We start from the raw sequence: 14,777 nt of genomic DNA, 5'->3' as shown, positions 1-14,777 counted from the left end.
TAATCTTATTTGATATGAGTTTTATCAATTTTAGCTGCTGCTTTCACTGTATCAATAAAATTCCACCGAAACTTGAATGAACTGTAAAATTAAAGGATAATCGCAGAAGTCTCTTGTATTTGGCAATTATGATTATACTTGTCAAAATTTAATTTGTAGAATGTACTGTTCCAGTACTTTCAGGTTCTTCTCTATCAACTGGGAAAAAAGGAAAATTATATCTTTAAGCCAAGTATGAAAGACATTGTTACTTCCACAGTCAACTCTGTAACTGAGCTCCGACATTGTATAATTGACTTTGCAAGCAGAACAACAGCAATATAACAAAGAAAATGTCAGTGTTTTCACAGCGCTAATCTATAGCACTAGGAGGGCCTCCTGCTGTCAGCCAGAGCTGACAATACAATAGCTTTCAAAGGGATATTACCATCACGCTTTTATTCTTGACATCAATCAAGACAAAGAGAATCCTTTTCACAAGACATTCAAAATCAAACCTTTGTATGAGCAGATAGGTAAAACAGCATTCCTTTAAAGAAGATCATTCATAGCAATCAACTAATTGGAACTCAGCAAATGGTTGAAGTATTTTTATTTACTTTGCAGATAACGAAGTAGCGAGCAACCCCCTTTTCTGTTCTTGACTGACACAAATGAGGCAGGTAGGGTGTGAATCAAAAGTTTCTATCAGCATTTTTTGCCAAGTGAAAGCAAAAAAATATGACAGCAATTCCGCAACTTCAAGAAGGATAACAAATCTAGGCTTAATTAGTGCGTTCTTTTGCAAAACAGTTTGATTACTGACTAGCATGTTTATGCACAAAATACCCTTGCAAGCTGACAGCAATTTGCAGAACTGTCAAATTCAGCAACCAAAGTGCATCTGATGCTTAAAACCTCGTGCCAACGCCAGCCCAGTCCCCCACAAACTGCAGTCGAGTAATTCCTCAATTACAACTACGCGGGACTGGAAACCTACGAGTTTCTGTTACCAGCATCTCAGCACTTCACTTTACAGAATGGCTTCCAAAGGCCCCAAGTTGTAGCGCGAGAAGCCGCAGTTTAATCAGGACTGAGGAACGCCCGTCTTCCTCAGCCCCCACAGCGGATGGGGTACCAGCCGCTCCCCAGAGCTGGCACCACAGCTCACACTTTTAAGGACGCTGGTGTTGACATCACTCCCCACTGGTTGTAACGGGGGACAGACAGTGGGTTTTGATGTTCACAACTGTGTTACGGTTCTGGGGTTCAAGACCACATGGTTTTAATGACACTGAGTAAGGTACAACTCTTCCTCACAGACAACAGAAAAAGCCCTCAGCAGATGAGGTTACTGGCAGCAGGGTAAAAGAAGGGTCTGTGCCGAGGAAAATTACTTTCATGGGCTTTGTCTGTGATGTGGAGTAAAGCTTCAGATCAGGCCAGTGTTTTACTCCATCACTGCTACCACCACACTGTCACCAAAGCGTTTATTTTGTAAGCCAACAAAGACTCAACCCCTCCTACTTTTACCCCATCCTCATCGATCTGAAACAACCTTCCTTTAAGCCAAGCAGAACTTTGTCCCCAGCCACCAGCTATGGAGTTAATATCTTCAAGTCTGTACAAACTAATGGTCAAAACAAATCAGCATATTGTATTGCAAATCATAAATCCCACGTCAGGGGAAAGTCCACGGCTACTGCTGGAGTTATAGATGCAAGAATTACTGCAAGTTTCTGCCAGGCTGAACCCAAGACCTGATAATTCAGCACAGGGGCCACATGACTTACAGCATTGCGGGCATCCAGTTTTGGTTCGCAATCGCTTCTCCTTAAATAATGTGTATCTAAGAGCTGTCAACATTTGATACTTCTGTCAAAGTCGTCCGCTTCTTTAGTGTCAGACAGCATCGCTCCCAGTTAACGTGCAGGCAACTTGCCTTTTGCATGCAGAATAATCCCTTTCATCACAGGCACACACCAATTCTATTTTAGTGAGTAATCTTTCTGAATGAAAAAGGATGCACAAATCTCAGTAGTGATTAATAAATAGCAAAGCTGCTATACAAAGTGAAATAAATATACAGAAAAGAGAAAAACGGTAAATTGTTTTTAAGTCCTAAATGCTACACATATATCCACATAATTTATGCTTGTTTTCTTCTCAGTTGAATTGGGAAACCTGTGACCTCAGAGTGCCTTTATTTATTACATCTCAATTATTTCCATGGAAACGTGTACTGTGGCAATCTACTGGGTTGCCAGCTCCCTAGACCGCAAAATGTATACGACAGACTTTTTAAAAGCAGATGATATGGATGAACATAAAGGAAGAAGTTCTTTATCCTACATACACGTATGAGCTGCCTCCTATTATTCAAAATTTAACCTGGATTCAGCTCATTCCTTCGACTCCCTGTTACTCAGCTCATGCTAAGACCTGTAATTTACAGCCAGTTTACGCCGAAGCTGAAAACACATTTTTTTTGTGCCTAGAGACTACAGAAATATTTAGAATCTTTAAAAACTGGGCTTCACCCAGTTCACTGTCGCAAAAACCTTCTAGATATTTCTACATTACAGGGATAATGTTTCTTACCTATGACTTGCCAGTAAGTTACCTGCTTCGGTTCATAAAAATGCTGTTGAAAATAGTGATTAGTTCTGCATTAGAATTAGGGTCAAAATTTCATTATAAATTATCAGACCCTTGTGAGAGATATTGCCACCTAGAAAGTAATGAGGTAGAAAGCAAGTGACTAATAAACAGTAAATATCTAACCTTATTATGGCACGAGATATCAATGTTTACTAACTGAGCTTCTAGAGTAAATAAGGTTTTCACCAACATAGAACTACTTCCTAAACATTAAATGTGTCACTTCAGCACAGAAAAATATTTTCAACTCCAGAGGCCTGACTACTAAACGTGATCCCCTCATCGGAGGGAAGTCACGACCCGAGGCCTGCACTACTGTTTTCAAACTGCGATCCTTTTAGTTTCAAACACCATATTTCAGAGCATCCCCTAGAAATAGCTCTAGCTCTGCCCTTTCTTCTGCCCACGGACTGGAACATTCATCTACCAATTACTGAAGTAGCTCCTTTAGCAGAGATTGTCCGGGATTGCGGAGGGTCACAACACCACGCTGCAAACGTGCCCCACAGCACAATGCTAAAAGGTACTGTTAGTCTGGGGGAAAAATGATTAGGGGTTTTGTATAAAGATGAAGGACTGACTTTACAAAAACTTCACAAACATTTGAAGCACGTACGACTTACATTGCAATCATCTGTTAAACAGTGGATATTTCACAAATAATATAAAATGGCCCTGGATGGGGTTTTGATTCTTTCTGCTAATGCTGGTCGATTAACTGCATGCTAATTTTGTCCAGCTGCAAGTTATTTAATTACGAACGCTTTAGACTTTTTGTTTCATCAGGGGCATCGAAAGTTATGATCCTTTTGTGCTTCTACAACAAAGCCCCCAGACCACTGAGTTTGCGACTTCTGCTTTGTGCAGAGGACAATAAAACCTTACCCAGCATCAGCTAACCTCCTCATGGCTGGGAGCGAAAGGCTTCGGAAATCACGCCTTCCCCTCTCGCACCAATTCACTTAAAAGTCAAAAAGCTGGCAAGGCGCAATAGGGCGCGGGGCTGGTCCCGGCCCTCCCTTTACGTTTCACCAGCAGCTGTTTTCATACGGAGGTAAACAGGAGATTTTAAACACCCCTTCGCTGTGGATGGTGAAGAATACATGAAGTTTAATTTTCATTAATGCAGCTCTTGCTAAATTTAGCTATTGTTCCTTCAAGCCCAAGCAAGTTTTCAGCCCTCATCTATCAAAGCGGTTTTAATTCTCCCCTTCTTTCATCACGCTCACGCGCATTGGACAGCGGGAGGAAACAGACGGCGCTACCATTCCCAATCATAAAGAAACATTAATTTCAAGCTAACCAGCTAAAACACGAGTGTGCTCCGTTCCTCCCTTCCCCGACCCACTGATCCGCCACCGCACCCGAGCACCACCGCGAAACTTTCCTCCCTTCCCGTTTCAATGATGCTACCGGCTTCTTTCATCAATTATCGCGACACGTGTCGCCAGTGAGTCTCGGCCGGCACCGCGGTACCCACACACGCCCCCCCCCCACTCCCCGGAACGGGCGGCGGGCGGGCGAGCTCCCCACGCGGGGCGAGCTTGGGGAGCTCGCCCGCCCGTTCCGGGGGGGCTCCGCCGCCACCGGCCCATAACGGGGCGGGGGGGGGCGATTTGCAATCCCCGCCAAGCTGGGTCCCGGCCCTGATTGGCCGCGTCGAGGCGGCGGAGGCGGCTGCCCGGAGCCGGGCGGCGGGGGCCGGCGGAGGATGCCTTACCTTTCACCGAGCGGGGCTTGGCTTGCTTCCTCCTGGACATGTCCGGGCGCCGTGACTCGTCCTCCTCCTTCTCGTCTTCCTCCCGTCCCTGCTTTCCCTTCCTCTCACTGCTTTCCCCCTCTCTCTCCCCCCCACCTCCAAACTTTGCGAGGCGAAGCGGCAGCAGCAGCAGCGGGATCGATTATTTGATTTTTTTTTTTTTTCCACTTCTTTTGCCTGTTGCAATGCGGCAAGTTCAACTCCTCTTTTCCACCCCCTCGGGCACCTTCCCCCCGGGGAAAAAAAACCAACGAAACAAACAAACAAAAATCACAGGCGCAACAGTTGCAGTATCTTTTTTTTCCTTTGTGTTTTTTTTTTTTTTCTTCCTTCCCCCCCCCCCCGCCTTGGATGTGCAAATGCTACCGACGCAAAGCGAGCCCGGCCCGCGCCCCCACCCGCCTTTTTGTTCTCTTTAAAGTTTGCAGGCGCCCTGCGGCTCTCAGTCCGGCTCGCACTTTCGGAATAATAATGGAAAAAAAAGAAAAAAAAAAAAAAAAGCAGAGCCCTGCGCGGGGTCCCTGGGTTTGGGCGGGGGAGGGCGCGCGGGGAGAACGAAGTGGCTAAACCCACGGCGAGCACCGGCCCCGGCAATCCGGGGCGCTCCGGGGGTGCGACCTTGTTGCGATTTTCCTAAATCCTCCCCCGGCCGCGCTCGGCCCCCTCCCTCCCGCTCTGCCCGCCGGCCCCCGGCCGCCTCTCCCTTCCTCGCCCCCGCCGCTGGCCGGGGAGGGCGACGAGTCCGTGCCTACGCTGGCCGCGGGGGCCGAGGGGCGGCCGCCCCGTGTCCCCGGCGCGGCGCGGCCGGCCGTGCGCGGCGCGGAGCTGGGCGGGCGGGCGGGTGGGCTCCCCGCGGCCGGCCGCGCTGGCCGCCGCCTTCCCCTGCACGCACGCACTTCGCGGAACAAGGTAAGTGCTTCTTTGCATCGATGCCGGGGCCGCTAGCTGCCTCCATGGGTTATTCGCTGGAAGGTGGCACCGCTTCTGCCTTCATCGCTGCCGCTGCTGCCGCTGCTGCCCTGGGTTTTTATTTTCTTTAGCTCTCGCCAGCCTCCCTCTCTTTTCTTTGTCCTGGCTCCTTTTCCTCCTCCTGATCTTGCTGCTGGGGCTGCAGTGCAGACACACATAATAAAGCCAGGCTTGGCTGGAAATGTAGCTGAGTCCCAGCAGGAGGATGTGAGGAGTGGAGTCCCGGCGGGGGAGCGCTCTGATCCCGTAGGGAGCCCCGCGCAGCCTGCGCCGATCAGACGGAGAGAGAGCCAACAGCACCGAGCCATGGACGGCCCGGGAAATACAGCGGCCGCCCGCAAAACGCGGACCGCCGCCGCGGACCGGACTCGCCGCCGCCGCGCGGAGCGGCGCGGAGCCGCGCGCAGCCGCCCCCCCGATCCCGCCCGCCCCGGCCGGCCGGCGGTGGCGGCTCCGCGGCCGGTCCCGCAGCGCGCAGCCCCCCGCGGTGGCGGGTCGAGTTGCCTTTGATCTGCACCGGGGCGGCGTCGAAGTCTCCCCCGAATGCGAACGGCTCAGCGGCCGCGGGACAAGTTGGGGGGCGTTAAAACACCACCCCACCCCCCCCCCCCGCCGCCGCTCGGCTGCTTCTGGAGGGCTGGAAGGGGAGATTTATTTACTTTGCCTTTCCCAACGTGTTAAATTTAGCAGGAGCTGGAGTCGCCCACGCCACGCTGCGGAGAGGGTTTCTTCTAGAAAAATCCTACGTGTTTTCCCCTCGTCATCCCACGGAGCACTCGGGGCCAAGTTATGAATGAAAGTGCTCAGAGAAACGCTCAGCGAGTTTCTGCACCCACTTAGCCGGGGCCTGGTTGTTTCACAGGGTCTTCACCGCTGTGTAGGGCCAAGGCACCTCTCACACTTCATTTACCGCACCCTGACCAGCGCGCGAGGAACCGCGTCTCCAAGCGTCCTCTCCCCTGCATGCGATGGGCCCGTGCCATCGTGAGAGCCCGGGCGATTGTACATCCAGAGGTCAAAAGGGAAGTCGTCCCTAATGGAAGGAATCTGGGGGGTTTCTTGCAGGTAGTATGAAAACAGCCCTGGCAGAAGTACCCCAACCTGGCCACCCGGGCCAGGCCCCCCGGCAGCAGGGAGGGTGCCCAGCCTGCCTGGGCTTGGATCAGACGGAGGGGTGCAGAGGGTGAAGGCACCACTTTCCTGCTAATGATCTTTACCTGGAAAACCTCTTCCTCTTTTCTTTTTCTCCACCCACACCAAAAGAAACCCAAACAACTCAGGAATGAGTTTGTCATTTGATCAAGTGAATTCAGCATAGAACTGTGAAGATTTTTCTTAATGCAGCATCGCATTTCAGTGGATGTTTAGTGGTGATTTTCTGGTTTCTTAAGGTTTAACAGAAACTATTGGGTTTATTAATGTCATAATAAAGGTTTACAGTTCCCTCCTACTGCGTGACCCCAGACTACCACCGTAGACTGGATATGTAGTAAAAAATGTTTCCTACAACACCACTGTAATCAAGATATACTTCCTCTACATCACTGCACTAAGTATCAAATTGCGGGTTCAGAAAGGCTAACCCAGGACAAAGATGGATTGCTAAAGAGCCCCAATTCTGATCCTCATAAAAAATAAGGATAACTCTAGTCTAGAGATTCACCATTACAAAAGCTGACGTGATACCCATTTCTATAAACACATAGGCAGGGTTGACAAGGAAAATAAAAAGTTGTGATACTGATACACTGAAAAACACAACCAGGATCATTGGTGAATTTGGTCAGCGTGACCCTAGATTCATATCTGTTCAGCATCAGAGTCAGATCAGGAACTGAATTACTTCTGTATCCTCGTCTTATTGGAGAGGCTTAATCCCCAGGCTATCAAATTGTTTCTGTTCTCTCACTGGCCCAATGAATATTTAATTATTCTTACAAAGCAGAACAGCTTCAGCAGGACAGATTCTCATCCCAGAATGTGCCGGCAGTTGGGCACTCTCAGAGGAGTTCAGAGACCCAAATTCAAATCCCCGTGCAATCAGGCAAAGAGGGGATTTCAACCTTAGTTTTACACATTCCACTTGGCAAGTAATTCCTAAGCCCCGTTGCCATCCCGAGCCCCTTTGCCATCCAGCCCTCTGCCTCCACATTTTCTATACTTTTTAAAAAATAATTTTAAATGCCACAATTAAAATGAACCATTTCTACAACTTTCCCCCCTTTTTTCAATTCACAGAGAAATCTATACATTTTCTTTTTTTTTTTTTTTTTTTTTCCTTGCCAGAGGGCCAGTGAGAAGGTGTATTTGCAAGCCCCTACCTGATTCGGAGCAGCTGCTGGCAAGGTGCGGAGCCCTGGTTTGAGCATCCCGAACCCATCCCATGAAAATGGTTCAAGTTCACTCTCACGGCTGTCGTCAAAGCAGCAGCACACTTGAAACCACCGCTTTCCATGCTGGCATCTGTTGAAAAATACCCAGTTTATACCTAGAGATAAAGAAAGCGGGAAGGCAGGTTTGACATAAAAAAAATGAAACACATACATAAATCTGTCTTTAAATGTAGCACACACATATATAATTATTCATCCCTCTCTATTATCTTCAAACCCAGCAACACACAGATTTCCTCCAGGCCCTGCTCTGAAAGTACATCTCTGTTCCACTGAGTTTTTCAACATGTGCCTAAATGCTTTGCTGCTCTATTGTCACAACACATCATTTGTGTGTCTCCTCCAGATATATGTACAGGGAGTTTATGTGGTTCACCTCGCCTCTGGTCCCGCAGCCCCTCTTGAGCAAAGAAAGCCCTGTAACCCTGCCAAGCCCCCCAGAGAAATGCAGAGTTCACCCATCCAGGCTCTCTTCCCAATGCCAGAACTTAAACTCACATTGTCATTTAAATAGATACATTCCAAGAGCGCTAATAACAAGGGAAGGCTTCATAGGCTTTATTAAAATATTTAAGGCAAATGACACCAGCCTGTGTGCTAATTTAATAAAAATACATTTAATAATTTAATTTAATTATGGTAATTTAAGAATGCAATAAAAATACATTTTGAATCTATTATCAATCTTGTTTCCTCACAGATGCCTTTCCTTTTTATTCTGGGGAATTTTAATAAAAGAGCAAAGCTGAGAGTGCCAAAGTGCAGAGCTGTTCTCTCTGGGAGAGAACGAAGAGCCCTTCTGCAGCTCTGGATGATGTCCACGTCTCGTCAGGTCGCTGGGGCAATCTGGATGCCGGATTCTCTGCTTGGAACCCCTTTTGGGGATGTCGCTCTCCTATATTACACATGACACAGCTCCTATACTGTACACCATGCAGCTGCTGGTGAGAGGGAACCAGTGCTGAGATGCAGTGGAGACCCCTGAGTTCAGCATGGCTTGTCTGAAGATGGGATTTGCTGATGGAGACAACCGACAGCTTCACAGTATCCACCACCTTCATCAAATTTCCCATCTGAGTCCCATGAAGCTGACACGGAGGCACCAAGCCCCGATGCAAGGGGACATGGTGGGCCCTGTCCCTCTGCTCGCTGCCACACTCCTCAAAGACACCAGCGCTTGTACGAATACGCTCCCTTTTCACGTAGGGGAAAACCGATACACGCACTCGCTTTTCATGCCAACTAACTTGAGATGATGATTTCACTTTGCTCTGCTCTCTTCTGCCGTGTGCATGCACAGTGAACACAATTTTTGAAGTTTGATAACATTTTCAGGAAGATACTACCCACATCAATACTAACAACGAGCTCTTTCCTCTTTGGAAAGTGGTTATACCATCCCACTATCTCAGGATATTATTCCATCCACACCGGACAGAAAGCATCCAGAATATTAGCACTTCGGCTTGAGTTTTCCCCAAACGATTATGTTTAAGGCAGAGAGCTGGCACAGATGATGTTATCTCAGGTAGTTCCACCCTGGCAGCATTATAGGAAACCAATGGTTCAGCCTTACCGTGGGAAATGCAGGCAGGGCTACCAGCCTCTCTGTAACATATAGATTTATTGGGATTCAATACTAAGAACAAAACCCTATATATTTCTATATATAGACACAATTATTTTGAAAGTGTTTCAGAATCAGGTTGAAGTTACAAGTTACATAGAAATAGCACAGTCATGTAAAGGCAAAAATAAAAACTTCATGACAGCTAGGATGTTCAGCGAGGACCCAGGGAGTTAGGCACCTGATGGACCAAGCCTGCTTCAAGAAATCCAGCCTCAGTAAGGATTTAAACTTTCTAAAGTCAAAAAGAGGAACATCTTCAACACATAAAAGGACTGATCTGGAAGACACTGAATGACCAGGCAGCACAGGGAAGATCACCTTAATTGTGGAGCAGCCAGTAACAGAATCAACCTTAAAGAATGTATCATACGCATAGACCTAATTAAGAGATGCCGCATAGTATCTAAGAGAAATGTGGCAAAATGCTAATGCCCCAGGAAAAGCCGTACAGCATGTCTGATCAGAGGGTTTATGTGCAGCTGAAAAGACCACGCAAAACGGGAATCAAGCTGTGCAGAGACCTGGTGCCCACAGCACCTCCACCCTCACCAGCCCTCGGCACGGCAGGAACCAGTCTGGCTGAGGTTTGACAGAGGTGGGCGAACACCTGAGCTCTCTGGATCTGCAGAGGAATACAGGCACACACAGGAAACTATTAATGGACTGGATTATTTCTTAAAAAGAGATAATGTTTCCAAAGCACACGGCACAATGCACTCATTTAGCAGAGTCAAATGTCACAGTGGATACAGCTGCAAGACAGTGTCGCTCTTTATTTACAGTAAAATATGTCAAATAGGGAACACAAAGGCGTCGTCGGGATAAACATGGGACTGGAGCACACAAAGGCAGGCAGCATCCACAGCGCATCAGACAACCTGAATAAAAGCCCTGACTACAATAGCGGCCCAGTTTCTATAGTGTTCTTGAGTTAATGCCTCCAAACACTTTACATAAATAAATAACTGGCATCCCATATTTCAGTCATAAGAGAGGACTGACATAGCCTGAAATTTGGGCTACCGAGCAGCAGAAACTAGAGGCGCCCCAGAGGGAGGATGTGCACTGAAAGGAAAGGTTTCACCTGAAGAACCACTGGTGTGTTTGTGGGCAGGATGGGCAGGATCCAGAGTGCCTGAGTTAACACTTTGGGAAGCTACAGTGAAAAGGGATTGAGATGTTATCCAAGAGCACTGAAAAACAAAGGGAAAGTTTCACTGTGAAACACATTTTACTATGCGCAGGACTACAAGCCTGTTCCATGTGCATGCATGCCATGTGCACCAGCATTAGCATTCACACATCTCTAATAAGAACAGTGATTTTAAATTCCTTTCCACTTGTGTATGGCACTTACTTCTATCAATCATTTTTCCGTGTGTTAAAGACAACATACAATAGTCTGAAATCAAAGCTGAGTAAGTGGTGCAGTTAGTGACAGTTTTTGAAAAATACTATCATACACTGGAGCTGAATTTAGCTCAAATACCACAAAATACCCATCTGTAGAGGAATTGCACACACACACCCCTGCACAGTTACAGTAAAACAATCATTACTGATAACAGGGCTAAAGATACAGGCCATGCAATACCCTACAAATGCAAGCAGGTATTTTTTTCTTTCCATAGTTCACCAAGCAAAGTATTCATTTTGGCCTCTGTTCCAATTAGGTGCCACAGCAAACAGTGTGGCAGTCAGGCAGGGGATTTGTACTTCATGACAAAACCGTCTTTAGCACGAAGAATTTTCCAGGCTCTGCATCTGCCTTTTGAATATTCCTGTAAATATAACTTATAGAATTATAATGTTATTTAATAACTTACAATGTTTATTGTAAGTAAGTATCACATTTCCATATTTTTGACACAGCTCAGAGAAAGTATCTCTCTGTGATGGACTTATTCTGGGTTCCTTTTCGCCTTGCTGGACATGGATCTGTACTGCTTCTCAAAGGACATAAGTTATAACAAATACATTCTCAATTTGAATTAGTTAAAAGAGGGTGAAGCCCTGGTGTACACAAGGTGCTCGATGGCTTTGGGGTGAGCTGGCCAGTGGAGGTACATCAGGGTCTCTCGGCAGCTGCTGGCTCCAGCACAAGCCCCCGGCCCTCGCCCTCTCCTCAACATCAACTCAGCTGTGCCGAGCTCCAACAAGGCATTTCTGCAATGAATGAGGATGTGTCACTACATCTCTTTCCCCATGAGAGCAGTTCACTGAGACCCCCCTGCTTACGAGGGTTGCGATCAAAGAGCTCATTCACTTTCTGGGGCTTTGTTACTTGGGTGGAAGCTCCCCTTGTACTCAACAGGCATCTTCACTGCTGTTGGGCCAGCAGCCATGGCAAAAAACACGATATAGGATTTCTAATTTTATTTACATCTCTGCCAGCATTGCTGACCAGGATAATGTTGAGATATGGAGACAGAAAGTCAGCTAAAATGGCAAGGACGGTGGGCGAAGTGCGGAGAGGCCGAAGGAGAGGAGAGGCAGGGAGCGAGGGCAGCACCAGGAGCTCAGCAAGGGGCTCCGGGGGGGCCAGGGCACACCATGGCAGCAGCCTTCAGGGCTGCTCATTCTCCACAAAGCCGTTTAAGCACACTCTTTAAGCTGAATGATGTGTACTTTTACATAACAGAAGGAGAACAAATACCCCATTAGCAGATAATTAGCACTTGGACTCAGAGTACTTATTTAAGGTATTATGGATCAACTTCCAGCATTCGGAGTGATTCATGTCCCCCATATATTCAGGCATCCTTGTTTCTTTTTATGATTACAAATATCTGTGCTGTGTATCTGTGTAATGTTTATGAGATGTCCATAATTACACTCTGGAGACAGAAGATTTCTCTTTGTCCAGAGAAAATGTTTAGCAATGTTAGTAACAGTGGGCCCATCGCCTTTCCTTACACCTTGCGGTCAAGAAGTCCCATTCACGCTAGACCGGGGCCATCTCTAGAAGTGTAAGGTGGATTTCCAAAGCTGTTAAACCTGGTCCCAGCAGGGTGTTAGGAAGTGCTGGGAGGCCTCGGGGCAAACTCACTGTGGGAACTGGACCTGGCAGCACCCACACCATGGAAACTGTCTCAAAACGCAGTATCAAAGACTGCCAAACACCAACCGGGCAGCGGCCATCTGGACTGGCCTCCTAACAGCAGCCAAAGAGCAACCTGTCGCCAGGGTCTAGGCTCTTACAAGCATTTTACACGGGGAAGCACAGCTTGTCTAAAAATTCCTATTTTTCTGAAAGCTTCCACTTCACCATTAAATTCTCAGTAAAATAACAGGGACAAGCGATAGGACCTGTGGTCTGTTCTTGCTCTGCCACGTCTAAGAAGCAGTCTTGGGCAATCCACTTCACCTCTCCCCACCTCTATTTTCTTATAAATCAAAAAAAAAGTAATCCTTGACCATACTTCTACTCCCGCCAGCATTAGCCTGCCATCTACTACTACTGCTGCTTGTCAAGAAAGCACGACGAAGTAGAGATGCTTACCCTTAGCACCAAAACCTTCTTTTGGAGGCCTCTTGCATTTAACCCCAGCAGTATGAGGCCAGTGCTCACAACTGCAGTGTAATGTGTCCCAGCTCAGCCCTGTCCCTGCCCAAAGTCCCCATCCCAGAGGAGCAGCAGTGTCCCCTCCGCTTCTGCACTGCCAGACCTGCTCACAGGTCCAGGAAAGCAAAGTCCAAACAGCAGCTTCACGTTAAACCAAGTGGCTTGAGGACGGGCAGCCAAACTGCTGCTGTCACCTCCTCTTCCAGCTCCTTCCCACTGCACCGAAGAAAAGAAAACTGAAACACAAATCAAGTCCTATTCTACAAAATTAATAGTTTCCACTTGCTTCTTTTCTCTGTCTGCTTTCACTCTGTAATTACGCAAAAAGACATGGCGTACTGCGTGGTGCTATTGATTAACAAACCCCACAGCTGCTCGGGCAGCCCCCCAGGCAGTTTTAAAAGCAGCGTTTTAAAGAAACTTTGCTCTTCAATATTGAGATATTTATGTTCCCCCCTCTGAAGCGATAGGATAATATGAATGAGTTTGTGGTAGGGAGCAGGTGGCAGTGTGAGAACATGCAGTTTTTATTCTTGTGAAAAACTTCTATAGAAATTAATAGAAAATTATCTCCTCGCTATTGAATAACGTGGGGTGATGCCAAAAACCCAGGGAAAAGATCTCATTCTCTATTAAATTCGTTAAGATTTGTGAAGTAGTTCCTATAGAATCTGCCCAGGTTTTTATAGATCTCTCTCAGTTTCATCACTCCACAAGGTTTTGGAAGGGTCACAGAATATTTCCCTATTATCAGCCCCACTGATGTCCTGTTTAAATCCTATGATTGGCAGTGTTTATTCTTCCCTTATTAGGACTCCTTTCTTAGGAAGGAATAAGCCTTATCGGCAATAAGGCTTACAAGTCAGCTGAGCAAAATAGGAGAGGCCAGAGGATATTAAGAGAGCTGGGTTTGTGTACATTTATTTTTAGGTGTTTTTTTTTTCTATAAACCTCAAAGCACATTTTTAAACGCCGCAGTACAAATTCTCAAAATATGTGTAACAATGCCACTTAAAAATTGCCCTGCTGTTTGTTTATTTTATTTGGTTATCTTCCTATGCTGCCCAATATTATTGTTGCATCCTCCAACCAGGCACCAAACGCCAAGGGCCCTGAGGCGTGGTGTTTCCCAGAGGCAGGCACAAGCATCCAAGAGAGCCAAGAAAAACTCCCACACTTGAAGCCTGCACAGTTCTCTGGGCAACCACCACTGCACTCTTGGGTGAGCCTGTGCCACGGGACCAGCCTCCATGGGCGCAGCATGGCACAGCATGGCATGGCGCGGCACGGCATGGCGCAGCACGGCATGGCATGGCGCGGCACAGCGCAGCAGCACCAGCGCAGCTCGAACACCACCAGGCTGCTGCCCGGGGCAGTGGGCACCACGAGGCAGGCTCTGGCCAATGGCAGTGGTGGGCTGCAGTGCTGGGTGCCTGTGCCTGCAGCTCTCGGGGGGAAACCGAGCCCAAAGTGGCCATCGGCTCGTGAGCCATCTCTGCTTGGGGAAGAGCATGATGTGACGTCCCGGCATGTCTTCTTGAGAGGGGAAAAAAAACACATCCCTGTGAAGACACGCTGTGGGAAAGGAGCATTTCTGAGCCTGTGGCTCTGGTGTTGTGCCCAGCCCCGGGGCAGCAGCTCGGGGGGGCTCATTGGTGGTGCAGCCAGGGGCATGGGGGCCACGCTGGGAGCAGCCGGACGGGCCACGAATTCCTGCTGGCGGCCAGCCCAGCGGGGCATAGCAACGGGGGCCGGGGGAGGCACATGAAGCAGCAGGAGCTGTGAGAAAGCCAGCGGTGCCGCGGGGCGAGGCGGGGGCGC

The 14,777-nt window shown here is 47.9% G+C and overlaps 1 protein-coding gene across 2 annotated transcripts in view; it reads right to left on the bottom strand.

Annotated features, from left to right (window-relative positions):
• ZNF423 (zinc finger protein 423) overlaps window positions 1-4,709 on the bottom strand; it is a 234,719-nt gene extending 230,010 nt beyond the window's left edge. For both annotated transcript variants that reach the window (XM_068411126.1, XM_068411127.1), the window contains exon 1: window positions 4,361-4,709. In XM_068411126.1, the coding sequence (XP_068267227.1) occupies window positions 4,361-4,400 (40 nt within the window). In that variant the 5' untranslated portion in view covers window positions 4,401-4,709. The remainder of the gene's footprint in view (window positions 1-4,360) is intronic.
• Window positions 4,710-14,777: the final 10,068 nt, after the last annotated feature.

The sequence above is a fragment of the Nyctibius grandis genome, chromosome 12 (assembly GCF_013368605.1).
Source record: "Nyctibius grandis isolate bNycGra1 chromosome 12, bNycGra1.pri, whole genome shotgun sequence".
In the NCBI taxonomy this organism is placed as follows: Eukaryota; Metazoa; Chordata; class Aves; order Nyctibiiformes; family Nyctibiidae; genus Nyctibius; species Nyctibius grandis.
The sequence above is the reverse complement of the archived record's forward strand: the minus strand, read 5'-3'. Positions and strand labels throughout refer to the sequence as shown.